We start from the raw sequence: 27,581 nt of genomic DNA, 5'->3' as shown, positions 1-27,581 counted from the left end.
ATACACAACACAAACAAACACAACGTAAAAAAACACAACGCAAACAAACACAACACAAAAAAACAAATGGCAGACAAACACAGTGCAAAAAAACACTGCAAACAAACACAAAACCAAACAAACACAACGCAAAAAAACAATGCAAAAAAACAACGCAAACAAACACAACGCAAACAAACACAACGCAAACAAACAACGCAAACAAACACAACGCAAACAAACAACGCAAACATACACAATGCAAACAAACACAGCGCAAACAAACACGACGCAAACAAACACAACGCAAAAAACAATGCAAAAAACACAACGCAAACATACACAACACAAACAAACACAATAAAATGTACACAACGCAACCAAAACACATGGCCACTCCTGCTGACAGACAGTCTGCTGGATTATTCTGGGAGATCTGACCCTGGGGAGTGGCCGGAGGGGGGGGGGGGCTCCCCGGGGTCTGGATGAAAAACCCGCAGCAGATTACAGCACCTGACTGCCCCCCTCCCACCAACCCCCCCCCCCCCCCCACACACACACACACACACACACACCCCACCCCCACCCAACCCTCGAGGACCTGATCCCCCCAGGTGTCAGGTTTCAGCCCAGTCCTCTGTTTAGACTCAATGAGAGTAATTGATCTAATTTTGTTTTTAATAAAAATGTATTTGTTATTATTTGTTCCAGCGGATGTTCAGACCTCAGGCTCCTCCCCCTGCAGCGCCCCCTGCTGTGTCAACGCCAGTGTTTACAGTCTGTTTCCACAGAAACAAGATGCTTATGAACCAGAACATAAGTCTGTATGACACAAACACAGCTCTCTGAGTTATTGACGACTGATCAGCTGCACTGATTGTTTTTCAATAAAAGCTGAAGCTTCATGACAACATTCAAACCTGAAGTTTGTTTCTCTGCTGGACAGGAAGTGGAGGAAACAGGAAGTGTCAGATTAAAGCTGATTAAAGTTTAAACAGGAAAGTAGAAGCAGGTGAAAACGGACCAATCAGCTGCTGCAGTAAACAAACAAACAACAAACAAACAAACAACAGGGTGTTTGACAGGTGAGTCCAGAGCTCATCCCTTCGGAATAAAACACCAGCAGCTCAGTGTGTTGGACAGACAGCTGCCCTGAATGACATGAAGCCAACCGTCCTGAAGGTGGCGCTGCAGCAGCACCTCCAACATCAGCTTTAATACTTGTCTCCAGATGTTTTCTAGCCTGGCTTCACCCACCTATCGCTCACAGCTTCACCTTTCTTCTGTGAAGACAGTCTGGGAACTCGACTGTGTTAGCATTCACTCAGCTGCTCTGAAGGGCAGACCAATCAGAGACTAGTGTCATAGTTAACCATGTTTGTCCCCCCCCCCCCCTTCACTGTGATTGGATGGCTGGTGACAGTGACAAGCGCAACTAAAAAAAAATACAATTGTTCAGTGCAGAATAAACATGATAAAACCAGAAGTTCTGATCCAGAGATCTGATAAAAAACCTTTGGAACAAATCATCATGACATCACACCCTGCTCATCACTAGAAATATCACTCCACCTCCTCAACGGGAATATAGAATTAGAATAGAATTTCATATAATATGTAATATAATGTAGTTTCTACTTGTTATAGGTCTATTAAATGACCCAATGGTCGCTCCGAGCACCCGTACCGTAACACCATGGATAGTCATGCACTTACAATCCTAGTGGCAGCTAGCTGGACCGGTTTGGTTTTAACATACGACACGGTGCTAAAATGTTAAAAACACTTGAATCCATGGATATATTTGTTCATTAGATATCTTTGTTCATCACATATATTACTTCCAACCAGACTGAGCTAGCTGAGCAGTTTAGTGTTTCTGTGTTCTGTATTTATTCAGATAGAGACGAGAAATCCTCTCTGTTGCTAGGTGGTTGCTAAGGGTCGGACTACTTCCTGGAATAGTGAACATTACGTACGTTACATAAGAGTCTACTGACGCGACTAATTGTTTTCTAGCTGTTAGTCGTACCCCATGTGTTGCCATGGAAACGGAGATCACACTAACAAAAGGTTTTATATTTTAGAGTGAATTGCTCCACAATATGAAAACATTTAGATTACATGTTTTATTTAGTTTGTGATATAATATCACAATGGACCGACTGTGATGTCATCAGGACCGGCTTAATGAACCCTCCAGAAACCGATGAGGATCAAACATCTTAAACGGTTTCATCCTGATCAGTGTGTTAATGTCTCTTCAGGGGAAATCAAAGATGAATTATATTAATATTAAATCATTCAATTATTAAAGGTATTTTGTAGAAATAAACACAAACACTGATTTAAACATTAAACCTGCTTTACATCAGGTTGATTTCTGTCTCAAATTTTTATATTTTTGTTTTATTGATACGTCTGATGACACTTCATGAAACCAGCTGAAGGAGTTATAAATCAGCACACGTGTTCAGCTTTTAGTATTTCTCTGCTGAGTGATTCATAAAACTATATGAAGCAGTAAAAACAACATAAAATGCATCAGTGACAATAATAATTTATACACAGATAATAACTCTGCTTTGTTCTTTTTTCATTTATTTTTTAAAGTTTTTTTTAACATATTAATGTGATTTTATTCATATTTAAAACATTCTGAATCTGTTGTTAATTTCATCATTTCATTTAAAATCCTGTTTTGAATGGTTGTTTGTTGTGATAGTTTCGCATTATTTCCTCTTTACATACTCTTACTTATCATTCATAATGATGTTTTATATCCTGATAAAGACTCAGTAAATATATTCTAATAAAACAAACACTTATATCACAAGTGACTTTTTAAAACTGATTTTAATCTCATAAAAATCTAAATGAATCTTTTTCCTTTTGTTCGCTGAGATGAATCTGTGCTCTGCTGACGTTTATAAAAGAAGTGATGGAACAGGATGATCAGAAAAACCAGCAATATCTTTCTCCTCCTTCAAAATAAAACACATCACATGGAGTCACTCATTCAAAGACTATCGATCAGCTGATCTGAGAGCTGACTCAGCGTTTCTGCTCTTCTTCATGTGTTCCTGAATCATCTTTGGGCTGATGAAGAGCCAGAGTCTTCCTCAGAGGAGAAGATCTGTGGAGCCTAAAAATAACAAAGCCAGCTGTTCTTTCCCCTCCAAAATAAAAGCCTCCCTGAGGTGTCAGTCACTTCCAGCCACAGAGCTCTGGGTAATGTTACGAGGGGGGGATGTTAGTTAACACAGGACACCAACACTATAAATAGCACCCCCCCCCCCCCCCAACCTCCACCCCCACCTAGGCTGACTGACAGCTACATGTGGCACATAGCTGAGCTGACACTGATAGCCTGCTGCTGATTCCCTTAAAAAGCCATCAGCCTGCTGAGATCCTCTCTGATGCTCTCAGCAGCTATTCTGGGCGCCGCTCTCACCTTCAGCTCAGAACCAGCTCAAACAAACACTTTGTTATAAAGTCCCCAAAACATGAATGGAGTCTGGTCCATCAGCTGCCGCCTGTCAATCACAGCTCTGAAAACTTCACTTACCTGTGAGCAGCACAAGGATGCCTGAAGCCCTGATCCGGGCTATATGCAGGAAGACTCAGATCTTTATCCAGAAACGTTGTGTGAAAATCCAAGAGGAGAACAGTTGAGCCTCGATGAACCTCAGAACCCAATTAAACTACAGGCAGACCCGCCTTGTAGTTCTGGTTCTCCTCCTCACAGCAGTCCTCCAGCCGAGGCGTTCAGGCCGGGAACGCTGACTCTGCTCAGAGCAGCCGGCCGTCCAGAAGGGGCCTTTATACCGCTGTGACATCACAGGGGGCAGCGCCTGCCATTGGTCAGCTGTGCGCAGAGCTGCAGGGCATCATGGGAGGACAGCAGACATTTTATGAAACTTGTTCCACCTGTCAGAGAACAGAGACCCATCCTGATGATCAGAGAGAATCAGGAGGGTTTTAATTGATTGATCCACTGATCGATCACATGATCAATATGAAGGAAATACTGTGTAGCTTTAAGAACTCTTTACCAACAGCTCACCGTCCACTGTTCGTTCAATCACTGACTCATCACATATTTCACATGAAGAGGAAACTTCACTGATTAACTGAAAGATTTTAAAGTTTCGTTCAGATGAAGCTTCTGATTTAAATAAAAAAATCTTTGAACCTCTGAACCTAAAAACAGAAAGACACCTTAAAACACCTAAAGACACCTAATGACACCTAAAGACACCTGAAGACACCTTAAAACACTTGAAAACACTTGAAAACACCTAAAAACCCATAAAAACATCTGAAACCACCTAAAAACACCTGAAAACACATAAAAACAACTGAAAAAAACCTAAAAACACCAATACTATGCACCAATGTCACACACTAATGTCACACACTAATGTCACGCACAAACACTATGCACAAATATCACACACTAATACTATGTACTAATACTACGCACTAATACGCACTAATGTCACGAACAAATATTACCGCACTAATGTCACATACAAATACTACGCACTAATACTACGCACTAATGTCACGCACTAATACTACGCACTTATATCACACAATACTACTATGCACTAATACTACACACTAATACTGAATACTGAATTTAAAAGCAGCCTGAAATCTCTGTACTGTCATGTGGTAGAGTCACCGCTGTCGTAGAGTCACCGCTGCTCTCTGAGTCAGTTCAATCCTGGAACTGTCCACATTTAGACGAACTGGCCCTTTAAAGCAGCAGAACTGCGTGTGAGCAGCTCCTGTCTGCAGTGCGTCATGGATAATCATACCAACCTCACTGATTACTGTGATACTGGAGGAAACCTAAAATCAGACAGATTCTCAGGTAGCTTCTGAACTGTCTGTTTCTCAGTGGACTCATCGGACTGATTCACCAGCTGAAGTTTCCCAGCATTCCTCTGGTTCCTGTCATAACCCGGACCAGCCAATCAGGTCGCTGCTCCGCTGGAAGAGCGGCTCCTGTCAATCAAAGACTTATCAGGAACACAGTACTTTTAATGCTGACACTCTCACTTGATGTACTTTTACCACTGATACTCTAACTACATGTACTTTTACAGTTGATACTCTAACTACATGTACTTTTACAGTTAATGCTTTAACTACATGCATGTACTTTTACTACCTGTCAGATATTACCCTCTCACCCGTCAGTCAGACATCAGATGTCACAGCTGCTTTTTTGTAAACGGTGATGACGTCACGTCGTTATTTGACATCAGCAGGTGAACGTATATAATCTGGAGACTTGTCTACCGGTCCATTTATAATCCGGAGACTCATCTACCGGTCCAGTGGATTAACGGTCCTCCACTGGAAGATAAAAGCACTTCTTTAACTCAACTTTTTGTTGAATCCGATCAAAGCTTCATGATGACACCTCCGTGATCATCCAGATGTCGTCGGTTGCCTGCTGAGATAAAAATGTTTGACCGACGTCTGAATCCAGTGTTGAGCCGATACCGGAGAGGAATATTAATGTTTGTTCAGAACAGCGAGTCACACAAACACCTGTGAACAGCTGTGGACACCTGATCTGCAGGCCGCACTAATGACTGAAAACGCTCCAGGTTGGATCCAATGAACATAACGAACCAACAGGTTCAGTAAATGTTGAATGATGACAAAAGATTTAAAGATTTTAATGCTGTTAAATTCTTTAAATAATCTATGTTGGGATTTGGCGTTTTATAACCCCAAAAAATAAATTTAATTCAGAAAAATAAAATAGTATAAGTGTTTAATAGGAGGATGACCTTGGATGACTTCTGTAAATGGGGCCTCCTGCTGGTCCTCTGACATCTATTGATCCATTTTTGTTAATGAAACCATTTATAAATTATTTAAAGCAAACTTTAATCTAACTGCTTTAACAAGTGAACTCACTTATGGATTAGTTTTATTAAAACAATAAACTCCATTAAGCCCTGAAACATGAATAATTCAACCACATGAAATAATGATGACACGACAAGAGTCACTGACAGTCAATAACACACATTCATTGAAAGGATCACAATACGTTTGCTTTATTCATATTTATTATTGATTACCAACATGATGACTCAGAGGAGGATCAGGTAAAGCAGCCACAGCAGAACACACAGAGTCCCCAACCAGGTCCGCCAGTCCGCACTGACCCACCTCCCACTGCCACTGGTACCAGAGTCCTGATGAGGGGCAGCCCGGGCCTCGTCTGTAGACCTGGAGCGACCATGATGACAGGAGGTCAGACAGGGGAGGCATCCAGACAGGATCCACCACAGGATCCCAGACTGCCAGCAGATGATCTCACTAACATCATGTTATAATAAATGATGTGATTCAGTTTCATGAGTTCATGCAGAACCTGGTTTCACTTCGTTCTGTCATCGACACAGAAACACAGTGAACCATCGACAGAAGACCTCCTTAATCCATTATTAATTATTATAAGTAAACACACTTTAAAACATCCCTTCATCTCCAACATGTTGAACATGCTGCTACGATGGCTTCAACCCTGTTTCTCCTCCCGTAGTGAGAGTGTAGTGAGTGTGCAGTGAGTGTGTAGTTAGGGTGCGTCTTTGTGTAGCTGGTTGTATGCTACCCACCAGGTGAGTGTGGGCTCAGCGTGTCCCGTCACCTCCACCTCCAGCGTCACTGGACAGCCCTCCATGACGGAGGCTCTGGAGAGGGGCCTTGTGAGGCAGGGGGGGGCGGGACCAGAGGCTGTTCCCTGGGGAAGAGACTCTGCCCGAGGACCAGGAGGAGGAGGAGGAGGGAGGGGGGGCCCCCGGATCTGAGGAGTGAGCCTGATCTCCTCTCGGATGGCCAGCGGCAGACAGACGTCGGGGCACTGGTCCGAAGTTAGTAGATGAGGGGGAGAGGGAGGGGGGTGGGCATGCAGGTTAGCTGAGGTCTGAGGCTCAGGGGGAGGAGGAACAACGGAGGGAGGAGGAGCAGGGCAGTGTTGGAGGGTCCTGGTGTTGGAATCAGGGGTTGGACCGGGACGATGGGCCTCAGGACCAGAAACCTGACTGAGCTCTGCAGGTTTTGGTGCATCACTGGTTCTTTGTGAAGGACTCTCAGTGACACCGCGGTCCATCCTGGAGCTCAGGGGGGGGCTCAGTTCAGGGTCTCCCAGGGAGGGCTCCGCCCTCTGAGGGTGCGCTGCCCTCAGAGGGGGCTCCGCTATCTGACGGTGGGCCCCCCTCGGAGGGGGGTCGGCCCTCTGAGGGGGCTCTGCCCTCGGAGGGGAGGGGTCAGCTGTTCCGGTCTCTGCAGTCTTCAGGATGCTGGTCAGGCTCAGAGCAGCGACCATTGTTGGGCTCTGGACAGATGAAGCAGACTCTGATCTGAACCTGAAACACACAACAGAGGATGGATCAGTGACCTTTACCCTCCTGTCCTCCTCCTCTCCTGGTTTTTTGTGTCACGTTTTCAGTCCTCCATCTTGCTTTGGGTTTAAATGAGTGAGGCCTCAAACATCCACAGACCACCAAGAGAAGGACTTGATACAGACCTGTTCCTGGTCTGAAGACTCGTAGGAGGAGTTGGACAGCTCTCTGTCTGCTGTCGGACTGCACTGGTACCAGAGCCAGTCCCGGTCTGTTCAGACAGGACCTGGTCCTGTTGGACGTGGACACTGAAACAGAAGCTGTCCTCCACGTCTGATTGGACCGTGTTGGACTCGGGTGTCTCTGCCAGCGGCGGCAGCGAGATGTCGTCAGGGGACGGACACTCGTATTCATCATTGGACAGAGAGTCGTCCGTCATCACTTCCTGTTGCAGCAGCTTCAGCCCTCCCCCTGATGCATCCTGGGTAAAAAGGGCAGAGTGATAGACGGATGAATCACTGCAGCTCGCTACTTCCCGTCACATGAAACAGGAAGTTAAATAAAGTCCAGTAGAACTAATTAAATGGTTGTTTGTATATAATATATACAGATATATACTGTACTGTATATACTGTGCATTTTATATTTAATATCAAATATTTTTTACTGCTATTTTACTGCTATTTTATTGCTTTTCTATTATTATCTTATTGCTTCTGTATGCTGCTGTAGCGAAAAAAATTTCCCCTCGGGGATTAATAAAGTAACTACCTAACCTAACCTAACCTAAAGTCCAGTAGAGTTCAGGAGTCAGGCTTTATTTACACATAGCAGAGTATCATCTGCGTAGAGATAGAAGTAGATGCTGTGTTTTAGAAACTAAAATAACAGAATAAAAATACCATTAAACTAAAATAACAATAAAAATACCATTAAACTAAAATAAAAGAATAAAAATACCATTAGATTGAAATAACAATAAAAATACCATTAAACCAAAATAACAATAAAAATATCATTAGACTAAAATAACAATAAAAATACCATTAGACTAAAATAACAATAAAAATACCATAAAACTAAAATAACTGAATAAAAATACCATGAGACTAAAATAACAATAAAAATACCATTAGACTAAAATAACTGAATAAAAATACCATTAGGCTTCTCAGGACGCCCACTGACCTGCAGCAGCAGCGTGTTCCAGTCACAGGAAGTGGAAGTCGGCTGTTCCTCCTTCCTCTGAAACTCCCTCCAGATGTCAGAGAACGATGGATCGATCACGGGCAGAGGGGGCGTGGCCAGTGGCTCGGTGGAGGCTGACTGTGATTGGCTGTGGATGGGGTGGACCCGTCGGTTGACCTCGGCTGGAGAGCAGGAGAGGCTGAAGAAGGAGCAGTAGGAGGAGGTGAGGAGGTGCTGTGGGGGGCTGGAGGAGAAACAACGTCCAGGGTTTTAACACATATTCAAGACCTCAGACGAAGGTTGGATTCATAATAACATCAGATTAGACACATTTATTCTGGTTTAACCTAAACAACTAGCTCTGGTGATGGAGACTGAAATAAAGTCATGCTCCCGAAGGATGAATCCCAACAGCTCTGGTGATGGAGACTGAAATGAAGTCATGCTCCCAGAGGATGAATCCCAACAGCTCTGGTGATGGAGACTGCAGGGCCCGTCCTCTGGGGACCAGGAAGTACCAACCTGCCGTCTGAGACCACAGTCTGTAACCGAGGCTTCCTATTGGCTGCAGTCTGCCTCTTCACAGGCACCTCCTTCCCATCATGCTTGGTGTTCAGTTCCGGGGTGTGGCCTGTCTCCTTCAGCTCGTACTGGAAGCAGAGGACAAATGAGACCATCTGAATAACATTTGAGGATCATCTCTGAGTTTTATTGATTCTTTATATGTCTGTGGTGATGTCACCATGTCAGCTGATTCCTGAGAGAGCCGGTTATCCCTCTGCTTAATTTTTCTCTTCTTCATCTTCTTCTCCTCCTCCCTCCTCTGCTCCTCCTCTTCTTCCTCCATCTCTTTCTCTTTCTCCTTCTGCTGCTGTTTTAGACTCTGCAGCTGAAAACACCACAGAGGTCAAAGGTCATGTAATCACTGTCTGTCTGACAACATGAAGGTAGTACCGTGTTACTGTTTATATGTCCAGAGTTATCTGATATATCAGTCTATTGGAGCCAGCCCCTAGTGGCCATCGCTGGTATTACACTTCATGTTTTCAGAGAGGAGTCTGTGGTTTAGCCCTGATTAAAATATGAGATGCATCCCCTCTCTGCTGCACCCCCTGCTGTTTGTTTCCATGGAGAAAAAAAAAATTTCATTATCAGAAACTGAAGTCTGTATCAAAGCTCTCAGTGTTTGACAACTGATCGGGTAGAAACATGTGACATTAGAAGTTTATAAGAGCTGCTGTTGGTTTGTAAATCCATCAAAACATCTTTGGTCTATTGTTATTATTTAGTTATTATTATCTCGTAAACACAGACTCACCTCTACGTCAGGTAAATGTGAGTCTGTGAAGGTGAGTGTAATGGAGAAAGTTATAAATGAACATTAGAGTCCAGACTGGATCGGCTCCGTGGAGCTCGACCTTCATCAGCTGTTCATGTGTTTCCTGTCGTCACCTTCAGTTTGGCCTCCAGCTCCATCAGCCCATCGCTCAGCTGTCTGATGGACGCCACCATCTCCGAGTGTTTACCAACCGTCCTCTCCATGTAGCGCCGGCCCTCCTCCACCCCTGAAACACACATACTCCATCATCCATCAGTACTGTAAAGGGTTATTAAAGCTGTGTGGTGAAGCTGCTTTGAACATATGATGATGTCATCAGTGAGAGGTTCTGTGGAGACATGTCTTTTTTAAATAATGTGCTGCAAGTGATGGACAGAGAGCAACTCCAGCTGTCAGTCATGTCAAAGTAAAAGAAACATAAAATGTGAAAATACACAAAAGCGTTTAATAAACAGTTACAAAGATGAAATTATTGGATAAACTGGTTTAAATATCATAAATAAAAGAGCATGGTTGACTCCAGCTGAAGTGAACACGTGTGAAACATGGATGATGTTCACCAGGTCTTTTCAGAATAAAGCGTGTGTGAGCAGTGACCCACCATGCAGCCTGACGGCCAGCTCGCTGATCTGACTGATCCTCTCCTCCTGCTGAGGAACCGTCGGCCACACAAACTTTTCGAACTGCCGGTAGAGGACGGACACGGCTTCAGTGCTGCGACACTCCGAGGAAAACTTCCCGACCCGAGCGATGGTGGCGCTCGCCTCCTCACACCAGAATTGATACTGAGCACAGAGCAGCATGTCGATCACACAGGGGCATCAATCCCTGGTCAATAGGATGATCAACAGTCCTGTTGGATTCAGTACTACCACAATAAGAGTCTCCCTCACCTCCTCTATGGCCTCCTGCAGCCTGCATGTCATGTCCAGAGTTTTCCTGTGCTCACACACACCTCGTTCAAACTCTCCCATCTGCCTCTGCAGCTGGTTGGCGGCGTCCTCCACCTCCCGGGCCACGCCCCCATCTTTGACCTCTGACACCAGCCGGGCTGTCACGCCCTGCACACCTTCCCTGAGCACCTGCAGGACCAGACAGAGCAAAAACCATCAAAAACATCCCAGAAAACAAACAAAAAACATCCAGAAAACAAACACAAAACATCCCAGATAACAAACAAAAAACATCCAGAAAACAAACAAAAAACATCTCCGACAACAGATATCCAGAAACAAACAAAAAACATCCCAGAAAACAAACAAAAAACATCCAGAAAACAAACAAAAAACATCAGATAACAAACAAACAAAAATCACAGAAAACAAACACAAAATATCCCACAAAGCAAATAAAAAGCATCCAGAAATAAACAAAAACATTCAGAAAACATACATAGGTTTCACATGTAATCATGTGAGTTTCACATATAATCACGTGAGTTTCACATGTAATCACGTGGGTTTCACATATAATCACGAGTTTCACATATAATCACGTGGGTTTCACATGTAATCACGTGAGTTTCACATATAATCACGTGAGTTTCACATATAATCATGTGAGTTTTACATATAATCACGTGGGTTTCACATGTAATCACGTGAGTTTCATATATAATCACGTGAGTTTCACATATAATCATATGAGTTTTACATATAATCACGTGGGTTTCACATGTAATCACATGAGTTTCACTGCCTCAGGTCTCAGGTCCATGTTCGGTCCCTGGGTGGATCCGAATAGACCCTCCAACCCTGATCAAGTGATGAAGCAGCTGACGTCTCCAGGTGGAATTGAACCTGTGACGTCGCTCCCTGACTCCTGAGCTCCGACTCGGGGCTGGACGTACCTGCATCTTCTCCTCGTACAACTCCACCTGCTGCAGCTGGTTCCGGACGGCCTTCATGTTCCTGGTCCTATCGTTCCTCTTCAGGAAGTTGAACTTCAGGTTGCTGAAGCGATTCTTCAGCTCCTTGAAGGAGTCTCGAAGCTGAGAGATAAAAGAAGAGAAGAAGGCTTTCAGTGTCACACCTCCACCTGCTGTTAATAGAAACAGACTCCACAGGTCAGTCTATGATTTCATGGATTCTTCATGGATAAAATAAAAAAGAATCACATCAATAAGATGTTAAAATATTGATATTTTTTAATTCCCTAAAGTCAGAAGTGTGATGTTCAAATTAAAGTTGAACTTTATTCTCTTCACATGAAACAAAGATGAGATGGCTCTGGATGTTTTCTACTTTCAATGATGAACTCCACGCTGCAGGACGGTTCTGATCCACAGAGCTCCACACTGGGACTCATCAACTACACTCATGGTCCCCGGAGGACGAACCCACTGACTGTGATTGACCTGCTGTGGTTCAGACAGGATGTTCCTCTCGGGTAAATAAACACCTGCAGAACCAACGACACAATGAAACCTCGCGGTGCTGCCAGAGGCGTGATGACACCTCGACCTGATGGTGGCGCTCTAGTTACAGAGTCAGCAAAGCCCGTGGGATTGGTCTTCTGTGGACCAGAACCAGTGGGAGTGTCCTGTTGATCTGATGGTTGTATGAAGAAGAGATGTTCCCTGAAAATAAACCTGTTAACAGCTTTTTGGGCCCCAGGTTTTTTTAAGTTGCAATACTGCGAGTGACCACCAGGAGACAAACTGGCAGCAGAGCTGAGCTACTCTTCATCCATCCAGTCTGAACCTCGTCTTTATGCGACGTCTTCTTGTCTCTTCATGTCTCTGTGCTGCTTTGTGGACGTTGTCTTTGTTCAGAACAAGCTCGGTTCTGTTGGGTTGGGTTGTTGGGTTGGGTTCTGTTGGGTTGGACTCTGTTGGGTTGGGTTCTGTTGGGTTCTGTTGGGTTGGGTCATGTTGGGTTGGGTTCTGTTGGGTTGGGTCATGTTGGGTTTGGATCAGTGAGCTCTCTGTCGCTGCAGACGGAGCTTTGATTAGATTATTTTTAGAGCTGCAGGACATTTCTGTCTCTGCAGGAGCAGCAGTGTCGGGTGGCGATCTGTCATCCGAGGACAGCTGAGCGAGACACTTGTCCACACCGAGACGTCCAACAGGAGGACCGACTGAGTCTCTGTCACCCGTGGAGGATAAACTCCCAGGATGCACCAGGAGGTCACACAGTGAGTTCACCACAGGGGGAAGAGTCAGGAGTTGGGTCAGTAGTCCTGCAGGAGGACCACATAGAACCAGAACAGTCCTGAACCAGCAGGGTGCCAAGAAGAACCCACGGGGAACCCCAGAGAACCACAACCTGCAGAAAACTACAAAGACCAGGAAGACTTAACCATCAGTCAGTACCAGGAGGTACATCAGAAGGTTGTCGGTTCAAATCCCACAGTCCATCAGAAGGACAGCAGAGGACTGTAGCTACTGACGTTTTGTAGAGCCGATGAGTGCAGCAGCCTGAACATCAACACAACGTGGAGAGGAAAACATGTCATAGATTAAATATTTGTTGGATCAGTTTTAATAAAACAGAGAAGTACCGACACACACACACATGAAATAAGTCTGTTTGTTGTTCAAATAAATCTCTGACAGTTAATAAAAACTGAACGCCGCGTCTCATTAGGAGCCACCTGATGCTTCATTAATCCTGTCTCAGTCTCTCCAGCAGCTGCTGAATGTTTCAGCTCGCCACTGACACGCAGCACCAGGTGCATGATGGGAAACTCCCATCAGCTGACTGTGCCTGTATTTCTGATCTGCATGTCATCCCGCCTGCAGCTGCTCCTCAGTGACACACAGGTGGTGTTCACAGGTTAACCTGAAGGGGGTGCCAACACAGCTGGCTGCAGAGCTCAGCTCCATCTTTAACTGGAGACACCAAGTATCATTTGATGATCAGTTGGCAGCAGCTGAACATTTAACGGACACATCAGAGGGACGGTCTACGAGACGCTCAGAGTCCAACAGCAAAACAACATGAGACAGAAGCTCAGAGACTAAAGAAACAAACACAAAGAAACTCTGACTGTAAATATGACAACGTTAAAGCTGTTTCTAAAAAGTTTAACATGTTTAACAAAGCTGCTCACAGCAGTGACGTCACCATCTTGTTATTTTGGAGCCACAAGTGACCATATTTGGACGAGCTGGGGAGAAGCAAGGCGCTTAGCCCTGCCCACGTATAGGAGAAACCTGGCTTCACCACAGGCCTGTCAATCAACCAGCCCCGCCCCAAACATACCTGTGTTAGAGTCCTAATATGTAATGAATGATGAATTATTTCCAGAGGGAAACACTGATCAGAAGAAGTTTATTTAATGACACAGACGGCCTCTAGTGGTCCTCAGTGGTACTACAGATGGAGTCTATGGAGACAGCCCCTAGTGGTCCTCAGGAACTGCAGCTGCTGACTGTTGACTGTCTCTAACCCTCCACAGCTCGTCTCTCTCCACCATCAACCATCAGGTCCAGTTCAGTCCTGCAGCTCAGAGACTTTATGGACTCCAGTAAAACCTAAAAGCATCTCGCTGCCATCAATTATATTTAGACTGAGGAGACAGAGAGCAGGCGGCCGCCTCCATCACAGCCGTCAGACCTCAGGATGACTGAAGAGTTGAACTCACAGCAGCTGTGGAGGTTAAACTCAGTCTGACATATTAAATATAATAATTTAACTGACAGTTTCTACACGTACGGTGTGACGGGAAATCAAACCGATAAATATATACAGGAAGTCACACGAGTTTCTACTCAGTAAATAATTCATTCATATTCTTGGGTTTAAATTGAATTATGATGAAATAATAATAGACAAACACCATGAAGCTACATGTTAATAATGATGAGGAAAAGTAGTACATGTGTTAAAGTTATGTACAGACTATCAGCAGCTCCCTCTGCTGGTCCAACGACTGAATAACAATCAGGACGTGTTTCTGAAAACAACGCAGTCATCAAATCTGACAGACTTCTGATGATTAACAATAAAATATTAAAACTGAAAGAGCTGTTCGAAATAATCACATTTGTTTATCTCATTAATTTTACATTTTATCTCATAATCTAGACTTTTTACCTTCTAGTGTTCACAGAGTGAGTGAATACGTGGATGTGGGCGGGGCTAAGCGTTACTTGCTCAGTGACCTCACCTGGCTGATGTCATCGTGCAGCAGCTTCTGTCTGAGCAGCTTCTCTTCACGTCGAGCTGCTTCGTTCAGCCGCGACTTGCAGACGGAGTCCAGAGAGAGAAGACGAGCCTCCAGCTGCTCCACCCGCCAACCGGCTGCACTCTGACGGAGCAGGAAGAGCACACACCCACCACTGTAGTACAGAGTACACAGTAACAGCCTGCACGCAGTACATAGAGTACACGGTAACATCCTGCACGCAGTAATAATATACCATAACATCCTGCATGCAGTAATAATACATGGTAACATCCCGCATGCAGTAATAATACACGGAAACATCCTGCACGCAGTAATAATACACGGTAACATCCTACACACAGTAATAATACACAGTAACATCCTGCACACAGTATATAGAGTACACGGTAACATCCTGCACGCAGTAATAATACACCATAACATCCCGCACGCAGTAATAATACACAAGTGATGGTAGTAACAGGGGACTGTAGTACTTGAGTAAAGTGTGTGTGTATATATATGTGTGTGTTTGTGTTTGCGTGTTTGTGTGTGCGTGTGTACTTTGTTGCTGCTGATGATTCTGCAGATGTCGGTCTTCAGTTCTGAAGTGGTTCTGAACAGGTTCTGGATCTGCAGCTGGTCCTCTCTGAGCCGGTTCATCTCAGCCTCAGTGGATCCATAGAACCCAGTCTGACCCGTTAGAGGAGCGGATGGTTCTGAGTGGATCAGCGCCTCCAGCTGGACACACAAAGTATGGTAAACCGTGTATCTGTATAGAGTCATGTGATATTGACTGTGGCCACAGAGGGCGCTGTCTCTCCCTCACTCTGAGGTCCAGCATCACTTCATTCATTCTTAACATTAATCACAGTAAATTATTTTTAACAGATCACTGAATTATTGAACTGTTTATTAATTTAATGTGTTTGTCTCTGATTTCAGATTTTTATTTTTTTTTATTTTTTTATATATATATCTGTTCATCATTTCTATTCAAATCTGTTGTAAAGTTTATTTTTAAATAATTTCAATAAAAAACGTCTTCACCTGTTTCACTGACAGGTGGAAGCTGTTGGTCAGAACCAGGATGGACTCATTCTGATGGTTCTGGTTCTTCACTCTCTGATGGAGCTCCTCCTCCCCCTCCTCTTCCTCCTCCTCCTCCTTCACCTCTTCCTCCATTTTCACCCCCTCCTCCTCTTCTTCCTCCTCTTCTTCCTCCTCCTCAACCTCCTCATCCTCCACCGTGTCCTGGATTCCTCTCAGGTCCTCCTCCTCCTCCTCGTCCTCCTCCTTGTCCTCCTCCTCCCCCTCCCCCTCCCCCTCCCCCTCGTCGTCCTCCTCCTCCATCTCCTCTTCCTCATCCTCCACCCTGTCCTGGACTCCTCTCAGATCCTCCTCCTCCTCTTCCTCCATCTCCTGCTCCTCTTCCTCCTCCTCATCCTGCTCCTCCTCCTCGTGCTGCTGGATCTGGATCCTCAGCTGGTTCACCTCCTGTTTGGTCCGTTCCAGTCTCTCCATCGTCTGTTGGACCACCGAAACCACAGACTGCAGGTTCAGTCCAGATCCAGACAGCTGACAGAGAAAGAAATGTCACATGTCATCTCATGTCATCTCACCTCACCTCACGTCACATCATGCCAAGATATGATGCGACATGATGTCATCACATCATGTCGCGTCACGTCATACATCATGAAATGTCATGTCATTAATTTCATTAAGTGTCATTTTGTGTGCTATAATCTCATGTCATGTGATTCTATGTTCAGTTAGGTGATTTTATAATGATATCATGTAATCTCATGCTGCGTGTTCTTGTGATTTCATGCCAACTCATTTCATATGAATTTAGTAACTCATCTAACTCCCTGTAATCTCACATACTCTGATCTCAGGTCAGTTCCTCTCTTGTCGTCTCATTCCTCTAATAATCTGGTATTTAATGTCATCATGTCTGGTTATGTCATGTCTAATAATTCATCTGGTTTCATCTCCAACACAGACAGACATTATGGACTGTAGCTCATCTCATGTCGTCTCTATCAATCTGATGTCATATCGTTCCATGACTCATCTCACATCATCTGATTTCATGTCATGTCAACAAAAACTATTCCTTCTGAACCCCGGTGGCCTGGTTACCGTGGTAACGGTATGGAGGTAGTTGTTTCCTAGTTCCTCAGTAGTGAGGAACCTCTGCAGCGTTTCCTGCCAGCAGGTGTCCACCTGCTTCTTTTTCACTGGTAACCTGGAGCTGATGGCCGCCTCCTCCTCCTTCTCCTTCTCCTCCTCCTCCAGTCTCCTCCTGTAGACCTCCCTCAGTTCGTCCATCTTCTCCTCCACCTGGAGAACAGGAGGACCATCAGGAAGCAGCTCAGTGACTCCCTGGACTCTGAATGTTACTGTAGGACCAGCAGCAGAATTTGGGCCTCGTGGATCAGAACCCGAGTTATTTTATTCACCACGTTTCTTTTATAGTGAGCGAGACATTCTTTTTAAACTTCCTGTGTCTCTTTGTTATGATTATTAACTCTGTTCTTCCTTCAGTTTCATTCACATGTAGTTCTATAACTCTGATAATAAAACTGTGACAGATCAAAATAAATTCAGGGTTCTTCACAAACACCTGAACAGAACCAGAACCGCTAGTCCTTCAGGTGGTGTTGATACCAGAACCAGAACCACCTGATACCGTTTTGTATTGATCCAAAGAATTCTCAGAAAAAAGACCTTCAGTTCAAAACTTCACCAAAAATCAAAGTATAACAATTGACCACATGGTGGCGCCACTGGGGCTGTTTCTGTAAATGATGCATAATAATAATAATAATAATAATAATAATAATAATAATAGGGTCCCAATAATCATGTTTTAGTTTGAGTGAATGACCCAGCAGCTCTGTAGAGACCCGGTCACGGGGTTCTGGTTGATCTGCTTCCTGGTCACCTGGTTCTGGTTGATCTGCTTCTGGGTCACCTGGTTCTGGTTAATCTGGTTCTGAGTGTTGCTGGCTGTGGTTCTGGAGCTCTTACCTGCTGTGCGGTTCTGAGGAAGGTGACGTAGGGCTGCAGCAGCTGCAGGTTGGACTCGATCTTCCTGTTCAGGTTCTGCAGGTCCTTCAGAACTAGATCGACTCGACCAGCGAGTTCTGGACTCAGTGAACCAGTGGGGTGAGTTGTAAGTGGATTGGAGCGAGCGGTGCTGGTTCTGCTGGGTGTGCCGCCAGTGCTGCCTCTCTTCAGCTGCTCTGTCAGAGCCTTCAGATGGGTCAGCTGTGTGCTGGGCGGGTTCTGCAGGGTTCGGAGCTGATCCAGGATCTGCTGCAGGTTCTCTGCATCGTGGCCTGCAGACTAGAGACAAACAGAGTTACTGCAGCAGAACCGGACTAACTGGAACGAGAACTGGAAAACAGAACTGGAAACAGAACTGGAAACAGAACTGGACCCAAAACTGCAGCAGGAGCTGATGTTACATAGCTTGTGTCTGTGTGTGTACCTGAGCCTGTGTGTGTAGCAGCAGGTATGTGTTCAGACTGTGTTCTGCCTCCTCCAGGTGTCGTCCTCCTCCAGGTGTGTCTGTTAGAATTCTGCTGCTCTGCTGCATCCAGCTGTGAACCTGCAGCACACAAACACACTGACAGTCACTCCAAGTCCAAGTCCAGGTTCAGGTCTAGGTCCAGGTTTAGGTTTAGGCTCAGGTTCATGTTTAGGTTTAGGTTTGTTTGGATTTAGGTTTAGATTTAGGTTCAGGCTTAGGTTCAGGTTTGTTTGGGTTTAGGTTCAGGTTCGGGTTTGGGTATAGGTTTAAGTTTAGGTTCAGGTTTGTTTGGGTTTAGGTTCAGGTTTGTTTGTTTGGATTTAGATTTAGGTTTAGGTTTAGGTTCAGGTTTGTTTGGGTTCAGGTTTAGGTTCAGGTTCAGGGCTGTGCATCCAGGCTGCAACACAGAGGGAACAACAAGTAAACTACACACAAACGTCACCTTTTCTGACAGGAGTTCAAACGACTTTAGCAGCTGCTGCTTCTGATTGGTCGGGAGGTTACGGTGGGCAGGGCCCTCTCCCCTGGGAGTGTCCTTTCCCAGCATGCTCTTCTGCCCACTACCAACGAAGAAGAAAGACATTGTTGGGACTTCATCTCACAGATAAAACAAACTGAAACCTTTTGTTCATATGAGGTGAAGATGAGTCTATCAGTTTCCATGGCAACCGGCAAGGCAACGTCCGGTAACTGAGCCTGTGAAAGTTTCCTAAAACAGGCGGAAACAATCATGTGAAGTGTTTCCAGGTGTGAACGTACCCGACTGCAGCAGGTCGACGCCCCTTGGCTGCTTCCCGTTTCCTGTGGACGTCCGACAAACAGAGGTCGTCGCTCTGAGACAGAAAACATAATTTACATCAGAAAGTCATAAACATCAGACCATAATATCTCAGTTTGACCTTTGAACTGAAAACAGGAAGCTAAAGTGACATCATTAACATTACAGTCGGTCAGCTGATTAAACCAGGTGGGTACCTCTGATCTGGTTCTTGACCGCTGGTCTCTGTCCTCCTCTGATCCGGTTCCTGACCGCTGGTTTCTGTCCTCCTCTGATCCGGTTCTTGACCGCTGGTCTCTGTCCTCCTCTGATCCGGTTCTTGACCGCTGGTCTCTGTCCTCCTCTGATCCGGTGCCTGACCGCTGGTTTCTGTCCTCCTCTGATCCGGTTCTTGACCATTGGTCTCTGTCCCCCTCTGATCCGGTTCTTGATCGCTGGTCTCTGTCCTCCTCTGATCCGGTGCCTGACCGCTGGTTTCTGTCCTCCTCTGATCCGGTTCTTGACCGCTGGTCTCTGTCCTCCTCTGGTCCGGTGCCTGACCGCTGGTTTCTGTCCTCCTCTGATCCGGTTCTTGACCATTGGTCTCTGTCCCCCTCTGATCCGGTTCTTGATCGCTGGTCTCTGTCCTCCTCTGATCCGGTGCCTGACCGCTGGTTTCTGTCCTCCTCTGATCCAGTTCTTGACCACTGGTCTCTGTCCTCCTCTGATCCGGTTCTTGACCGCTGGTCTCTGTCCTCCTCTGATCCGGTTCCTGACCGCTGGTCTCTGTCCTCCTCTGATCCGGTTCTTGACCGCTGGTCTCTGTCCTTCTCTGATCCGGTTCTTGACCGCTGGTCTCTGTCCTCCTCTGATCCAGTTCTTGACCGCTGGTCTCTGTCCTCCTCCCATCTGGGTTCAGACTTCATGTCAGATTCAGATCCTGGCTGCACATCTGAACCGGACCTGGGTTTCAGAACTAATGTGGATCGAGGCTGCAGGTCAACATTTCTGGTTTCCTCTGAACTGGGTCCAGATTTCACATGTAATCTGAATCTGGACTGCAGGTTTCTGGTCTCATCTGCTCTAGATCCAGACTTTAGCTCTTCTCTGATTCTAGACCGCAGGTCTGATCTGGATCCAGACTTTAAGTTTCTGATTTTCTGATCCAGGTAACTGGTTTCCTCTGATCCAGATCCAGGCTGCAGGTTCTGGTCCAGGATCTTGTCAATAATATGCTAATAATGATAATAATAGCAACAACAACAACAATAATAATAATAATAATAATAATAATAATAAGATAACATAAAAAATTATAGTAATAAATAAAACAATAATAATAGCAATAATAATAATAATGAAGCTGATTGTTTTTGTGTTTTCGGTTGTTTCATGATAAAATATGAAAGTTCTACAGAAGAACATTAAACATGTTGATGAATATGATGACATGCTGTTCATTTATGTGGTTTCACTGAATATTTCCATTTATTAATATTTACTATCAGTGTTTTATTGTTGTTCTGTCATCCCACCAGTCTGTAAGCATGTTTACATGTTTGTTTGTTTGTTTACATTAAGGGGGGGACACGAACAGCTGATCAGCTGTTCTTTAACGTCACCAGTCAACACGTCTCTTACATCAGAACCGGAGCGACCGAACCTGCCCTCCTCCTCCGCCTGCTGTAGCTGCAGCCTCACGGCCCAGTCGGCCCTCCTCCTCCGGTCCTGCAGCTCCTCCACCAGCTCCTCCAGCCTCAGCATCGCCCCCTTGCTGCGCCGGGAACTCTGGGAAGAGGAAGCAGCATCACCATCATCACTCCCACCAGCAGCAGGCTGTTCACGTCACCATCAGGAGCAGCAGTTCGGTCAGCTGACTCCTCACAGAGGATGATGGGAGGTGAACAGGAAGTTCAGATGAGTGTCCGACTGGAGATGAAGGACACATCACTCATGTTGAGGAGAGAAGAGGTGATAAATGTGTTCGGACACATCTCACCTCGTCCTCGTCTTCCTCGTCCTGCAGTAGTCCTCCTCTCCTCTCCTCGAACCTCTGCAGCTGCCTCAGTTTCTGCAGCAGGATGTTGCTACTGGTTAAAACTTGCAGGGATTTCCCTAGAAGATCTGCAGTCCAGACACAGAGACAACCAGTTCATACCAGTTGAATCAAACTAACAACCTCAAACTAAAACCAGCGTGTTTAAAACAAGTTTCAACCAGTTCAGTTTAAACTGCTTGCAACTGTCCACCAGCAACAAACCACTTTATCATCACCTGATCCCAGTTTAACCCACCGACCGGAAAATACCACCGAGTGCCACTAGAGGTCGGCTCCAAAAAGCCTCCGGCTCCACAGATTCCCATTCAACTTCTCTCATCAAATACAAAGTCAATAAAATGTCTCCAGCAGTTATCTAGGTGTTGTTAGCTAAAGTCAGTCCTTCTTATTAGTTTTCTGGAGGTCCATCTAAAAATAATCCCTCATTCATTAGAAAATAAGCTTCAAAAACAAAAACCTGTTTTTGGGGGCGTGTCTGTTTGATTGACAGGCCTGTGGTGCAGTTAGGTTACAGCTATCGGTGGGCAGGACGTAGTATCGTCAAGTTTCCAATCACATCAGTCAGATCCACCACTGGCTCCTCTCCCAGCTCGTCCAAATATGGTCACTTCCTGCTCCAAACTGCTCCGAACTAGCAAAGATGGTGACGGACAGAATCTGAACTGGAGGCTTCATAACGTTCACAAACCAACGATGACATCACTGATGGTTGATGACATCACTGATGGTTGCTGATTGGATAAAACCAGTTAAAACCAGTCTACAGTAACTAACTAACCCAGCGAACCTGACAAACTAACCTAACTAACTAACTAACTATCCTAACTGGTCTGACTAACCAAGCTAACCTAACTAACTATCCCAACTACCACACTCTGATTAAACCTGTGACAGTTAGGTCTGTAAACATCTGGATCACTTCACATTCTGGGACATAAATCCAGATGTTTAGATTCGCGTCCACTAGTTTAAATATCCTCTAATCCTGCAGCAGGTTTATGGGGAGGCAGATTACACACATAACTAGTTCACTATAACCAGTGAATGAGTTATATTTTATAGACTATAATTAGTGGATGAGTCATATTTTATAGACTATAACTATTCATATTTTAAACAGTAACCATGGTTACCTCTTCTCATGGAGTCAAATGTGAGCTGAACTTCAGATAGTCTGTCATCTGGTTCAATCTGAAGGTCCTCAACTCTGGAGATACTCACAGAAAACTACAGACAGACAGAAGGACAGACAGGAGGACAGGCAGTTAATATATTGTAATTCACTTGTGATTTAATAACAGGTCTGAGGAAAACATTGATGTTCCAGCGTCATCTTCCTCTTCCTCCACCTCCTCCTTCTCCTCCTTTTCTTCCTCCTCCTCTTCCTCTTCCTCCACCTCCCCTTCTTCCTCTTCCTCCTACTCCATCATCATGTCTTTGTATTTCCTGCTAGGTTGCTAACTGATGACGTCCATGTTGATCAGTAGAAGTTGATGGAAGTTTATTTAGAATCAACATAAACATGTTAAATTAAAGTAACACCTGCTCCTCGGACTACTCTAAATGAGAATATAAACAATGACATAATCTCCATTAAATTCAGATGAGAATATTTTCACCTCCATCGATTGGCGGTAGAAGTCTGAAGCCAACGTGAGGACTTCCTGTCGTCTGTGGAGCAGCCGGAGCAGCAGCGACCATCCCCCGCTCAGAGACTCCTCCATGGCCTGGTACACCTCCTCCTCCTCCTGGTTCATCTTCCTCCTCCCTCCCTCCTCCCGTCGTTTCTTCTTCACCACATCCAGAACCTCCCGCTCATGTTTCTAGAAGATCAGCAGATCATTTGTCAACCAGATGAAATGAAACGTGAACACAAGTCAAAGAGAGCTCATATCCCTGGTGGAGCCCTCTGAGGTAGTCAGAAAGCTCTTCGGTGGCGCCGGGGCTTAGGGTTAGGGTTAAAGTGGTAGAAAAACATTATAAATTCTCACGCTCTAAAAACTCTCGTAGTTTTAAGCTAACATTAATTTACGACTATAGTGAATTCAGACTAAACTTGAGTTTATGCGTTGCTGAAAGTTACGAGTTAAAAACAAACTAAACATTAAAACTGTTCGGGTTAGGGTTGTCTTTCCACAAAGTTTGAACTTTATTTAATCAAGAAAATTGAGATTTCTGATTTGTGACAGCTGCTGAATTATTGATCCTCCACTTCCTGTTTCTTTTAAAACAGCTGAATTGTTGTGTATTCTGTGTGTGTCTGTGTGTACCTTGAGTTTGTCCAACAGCTGCTGTTGTTCCTGGATCAGTGTCAGGGTCTGGTCCTGGTTCGATCCGATCTCACAGAGTCCTGGTTGGACCTGGACCAGCTGGAGGTGGACCAGAGACCCACTCTGTACACACCCACACCCACACACACACAGTAGGACAGTGTTGTCACATGAGTTGATGACTTCCAGAAGCTGTTTTCAGGTGTTCAGACTTCAGTTCCTTCAAGGAGGGTTTAAAGAAAACCGTGTGTCTGTGTGTGTGTGTGTGTGTGTGTGTGTGTGTGTGTGTGTGTGTGTGTATGTGTGTGTGTGTGTGTGTGTGTGTGTATGTCTGTGTGTGTGTGTGTGTGTGTGTGTCTGTGTGTGTGTGTGTGTGTGTGTGTGTGTGTATGTCTGTGTGTGTGTGTGTGTCTGTGTGTCTGTTTATGTGTGTGTGTGTGTGTCTGTGTGTATGTCTGTGTGTGTGTGTGTGTGTCTGTGTGTGTGTGTGTGTGTCTGTGTGTGTCTCTCTGTGTGTGTGTGTGTGTGTGTGTGTCTCTGTGTGTGTGTGTGTCTGTGTGTGTGTGTGTGTGTGTGTGTGTCTGTGTGTGTCTGTGTGCGTATGTGTCTCTGTGTGTGTGTGTGTGTGTGTGTGTGTGTGTGTGTCTGTGTGTCTCTGTGTGTGTGTGTGTCTGTGTGTGTGTGTGTGTGTGTGTGTGTCTGTGTGCGTATGTGTGTGTCTGTGTCTGTGTGTGTGTGTGTGTCTGTGTGTGTGTGTGTGTGTGTGTGTGTGTGTGTGTGTGTGTGTGTGTGTGTGTTGCAGCATTCCTCAGGTTGATACAGTATCTCTGGCATGTTGACCAAAAAAGACTCGACATGACACGTGGTCACACACACACACTGCTGCAGCTGCATCAGTATCAGCTTTCATCAGTTTCTATAACAGTCGGACAGAAACAACCTCCAGACTCACTTTAAAATGTCAAAGTTGTTAGTTGTTAGTTGTTAATTGTTAGTTGTTAGCTGTTAGCTCACTGAAACTCACCTCCTAGTGACACGGATCATATTTAGCTAACAGGAAGCTCGTTTAACTGTGAAGTTAAAAGTTAAAAATAACGCAGACACCAAAGCAGATGTCGGAAAACGGAGAAGCTAATTTTAACAGCTAATTTATTTAACATATTTGCCAACTAAAGTTCAAACAATCAGACTTGTAGCTAATGAAACACAAAACTAACCTACAAGTATATCAGAGCACTGTTCAAGCTATCGGGTGAAAACTAGCTTTAGTCAAAACAGTCGAAGTGCTCAATAAAACTGAAGTAACATCATATTTAATAATACAAAGCTGAAAGTCGGGGCTCACCTGATAACACCTGATAACCGTAAACTAAAACGGGCTAGCAGCTAACTAACAGTGACCAAAAACAATTGAAGCTGAAGTTAAAACTAATGGTCTAATTTGAAGCCATTCTGGTTATAAACTATAATTCTCGTTGGTAGTTCGTACCTTCAGTACCGAGACGATCACCTGTGATTGGCCGGCCTGGACGGCGATGGTGCTGAGCACCGTGGAGGAGCGAGGAGGCTTCATGTTTCCGTCTCCTCCTATTCTCATCACGGAGGAGCCGCAGATCTTGTGGAGGAGCCGCAGATCCTTCGGGGGACTTCAGCTCCTCGTTTCTCTTCTCTTTGACCTGTGATTGATTCTCATCGGAGCTCTTCATCAAACTGATACTCCAGTTTTTCTTCTTCTTCTTCTTCTTCTTTTATTTACCTTGCGTGACCCAACGTTGGTTTGAAGAAGATCTGAGGTTCCACCAGCAGGTCCTCAAGCTGAACCCGTTAGTGGTTCGTACGACCAGTCCAGACAGCAGAACCTTATCAGAACCTCCTACAGAACACACAGATCAGCAATCAGCAACATTAGTTAAGACAAAAGGGTTCCACATACAGTTCTGCTCCAGTTTGTGTAGCGACCAAGTACTCAACAAGCCGGGGCACGCTGGGACCAACCAAAGACTAGACCACCAAAGACTAGACCAGTAAAGACTAGATCACCATAAAACTAGAGCAGCAAAGACTAGACCAGCATAAGACTAGAAAAGCAAAGACTAGACCCCCATAAGACTAGACCACCAAAGACTAGACCAGTAAAGACTAAACCACCATACGACTAGACCTGCAAAGACTCAACCAGCAAAGACTAGACCACCATAAGATTAGACCAGAAAAGTCTAGACCAGCAAAGACTAGACCACCATAAGACTAGAGCAGAAAAGTCTAGACCAGCAAAGACTAGACCACCATAAGACTAGACCAGCAAAGACTAGACCAGAAAAGTCTAGACCAGAAAAGTCAAGACCAGCAAAGTCAAGGCCAGCAAAGACTAGAGCAGCAAAGTCTAGACGAGCAAAGTCAAGACCACCAAATCAAGCCAACACTGAGCACCTGTTGGGAATCTAAAATGTTTCATCGTTACAACCCAGTCGTCTCACTGACCTTCAACATTTATAATCTGTCTCCACATTTACCTTCGAACACATTTGCAGGAGAAAGTGAGTCGAAACATTAACGCCAGCTAATGTTAGCTCAATAGCTAATGTGCTGGACTCATGCGACTCACCACCAAATTTGTCTCTATTTCTTTACTCTTTTTTTTTATTACAGTTCAAAAGAAAACATGAACACCAAATCATATTTCCAGGTGTATGAAGCAACACTTAGAAACACCTGCGATCCGTCCACTGATGCACGTTCAGTCTTAGAAGTTATCAATGATCTGATTGGTTGAGATTCTCTGCAGTTCTTCTGGTTTCAGAGGAGAAAAGTTCTTTACTACCAATTCAAAGTAATGTATTCTTTTTCAGTAGAATTATTGAAAATGTTGAAAGTATAGAATGGAGATATTGAAAACGGTCAACGATCATTCAGGCAAGAAGTAAAGTGATAATAAATAATAATAATAAATAATCTGTCTGGACCAATCACAGCAGCTCTCATGTTATTGAAGAGCGCTTTATGACTCAGAGATTAACATTTACACAACAGACATTTCTATTTTGGTATTTTATCTCCTATGAGGCCAGTTTTTAAAGATTAACAGTTCATTTATGACATTAATAATCAGGGTGAGTGTTGCATATGATTCCAGCTGTGTTCAGGTAAATGTGTACATGTCACCTCTAATAGTCTGTTATAAAGAGAGAAATGTACCTGAACCGGGTCCTGCAGGTCCTGACATGTCCTCCAGGTCCGGACGTGTCCAACAGGTCCACTGGAGCCTGGAGCCCTGAGAGAGGAGGCCGTGCTGAGGGGGAGGAGAGAGTTATAAATAGATGTGGTTCCAGTGGATTATCAGAGACGTCCATAAACACACACACTGTAAACACATCAACACATGAGCCTGATGAACACAACCCGTCGGACCGCTGGTCACAGAGACAGTAAATAACAGACAGGACAGGAAGCTGTTAAAGTGTTAGAAAAGTGTTCGTAGCTTCCAGGTCTGAAAAGGCCTTAAACTCTATACCACCAAAAACCACCAGGGGCCGGCGCCAAAAAACCTCTGGCCTCAACAAGTGGTGTCTTTGGGGGCGTGTCTGTTCGATGCAGTAGTCAGGTTTCAGCTATCAGTGGGCGGAGCATAGTGTCCTCAGGTTCCCACCAATCAGCAACCAGCAGTAATGTCATCGTGGGTTTGTGAACGTTATGAAGCCTCCGGTTCAAATTCTGTCCCGTCACCATCTTTTGCTCATTCGGAGCGGTTTGGAGCAGGAAGTGACCATATTTGGACAAGCTGGGGGAGGAGCTAGCGGTGGATCTGACCGATCTGATTGGAAACCCGACGATACTACGTCTCGCCCACCGATAGCTTTAACCTGACTGCACCACAGGCCTGTCAATCAAACAGACACGCCACCAAAAACAGGTCTTTTTGAAGCTTATTTTCTAATGAATGAGGGATTATTTTCAGAT

General features: G+C 44.8%; 2 protein-coding genes across 6 annotated transcripts in view; both read right to left on the bottom strand.

The window, feature by feature from the left end:
* ttn.2 (titin, tandem duplicate 2) overlaps nt 1-3,760 on the bottom strand; it is a 185,012-nt gene extending 181,252 nt beyond the window's left edge. For both annotated transcript variants that reach the window (XM_069154449.1, XM_069154450.1), the window contains exon 1: nt 3,548-3,760. The gene's annotated coding sequence lies outside the window, so the exon portion shown is untranslated. The remainder of the gene's footprint in view (nt 1-3,547) is intronic.
* Nucleotides 3,761-6,040: 2,280 nt separating this feature from the next.
* ccdc141 (coiled-coil domain containing 141) lies at nt 6,041-26,898 on the bottom strand. Of its 4 annotated transcripts, none has more exons than XM_069154490.1 (26): nt 26,820-26,898; nt 25,114-25,497; nt 23,625-23,747; nt 22,974-23,177; nt 22,488-22,581; nt 21,295-21,419; nt 20,937-21,083; nt 19,514-20,530; nt 19,298-19,371; nt 18,981-19,098; nt 18,497-18,616; nt 18,034-18,351; nt 17,143-17,343; nt 16,045-16,572; nt 15,559-15,735; nt 14,995-15,135; nt 11,732-11,872; nt 10,776-10,964; nt 10,484-10,667; nt 9,996-10,108; nt 9,286-9,432; nt 9,066-9,193; nt 8,544-8,787; nt 7,541-7,836; nt 6,630-7,379; nt 6,041-6,330 (listed from the first exon to the last, which is right to left on the bottom strand). In XM_069154490.1, exons 2-26 carry the CDS (start codon nt 25,219-25,221, stop codon nt 6,102-6,104), a joined length of 5,916 nt encoding a protein of 1,971 aa, XP_069010591.1. In that variant the 5' UTR covers nt 25,222-25,497; nt 26,820-26,898; the 3' UTR covers nt 6,041-6,101. The 4 variants fall into 4 exon arrangements, with proteins under 4 accessions (XP_069010591.1, XP_069010594.1, XP_069010593.1 ...); XM_069154493.1 differs by having other exon boundaries at nt 6,041-6,240; XM_069154492.1 differs by having other exon boundaries at nt 8,544-8,742.
* Nucleotides 26,899-27,581: the final 683 nt, after the last annotated feature.

Source organism: Embiotoca jacksoni, unplaced genomic scaffold (genome assembly GCF_022577435.1).
Source record: "Embiotoca jacksoni isolate LCO1_2020_lvr unplaced genomic scaffold, fEmbJac1.0.p SCAF_2, whole genome shotgun sequence".
NCBI lineage: Eukaryota > Metazoa > Chordata > Actinopteri > Embiotocidae > Embiotoca > Embiotoca jacksoni.
This window is presented reverse-complemented; position numbering and strand designations above follow the sequence as displayed.

Bases quoted from the DNA above. Each gene is read 5' to 3' on its own strand.
- ccdc141 (XM_069154490.1), bottom strand. From the start codon at position 25,221: ATGAGAATAGGAGGAGACGGAAACATGAAGCCTCCTCGCTCCTCCACG. The intron at 19,099-19,297 runs GTACGTTCACAC...CTTCGTTGGTAG, and splicing joins CGTCGACCTGCTGCAGTCGG to TGGGCAGAAGAGCATGCTGG. The intron at 18,352-18,496 runs GTACACACACAG...GTTTGTCTCTAG, and splicing joins TGCTACACACACAGGCTCAG to TCTGCAGGCCACGATGCAGA.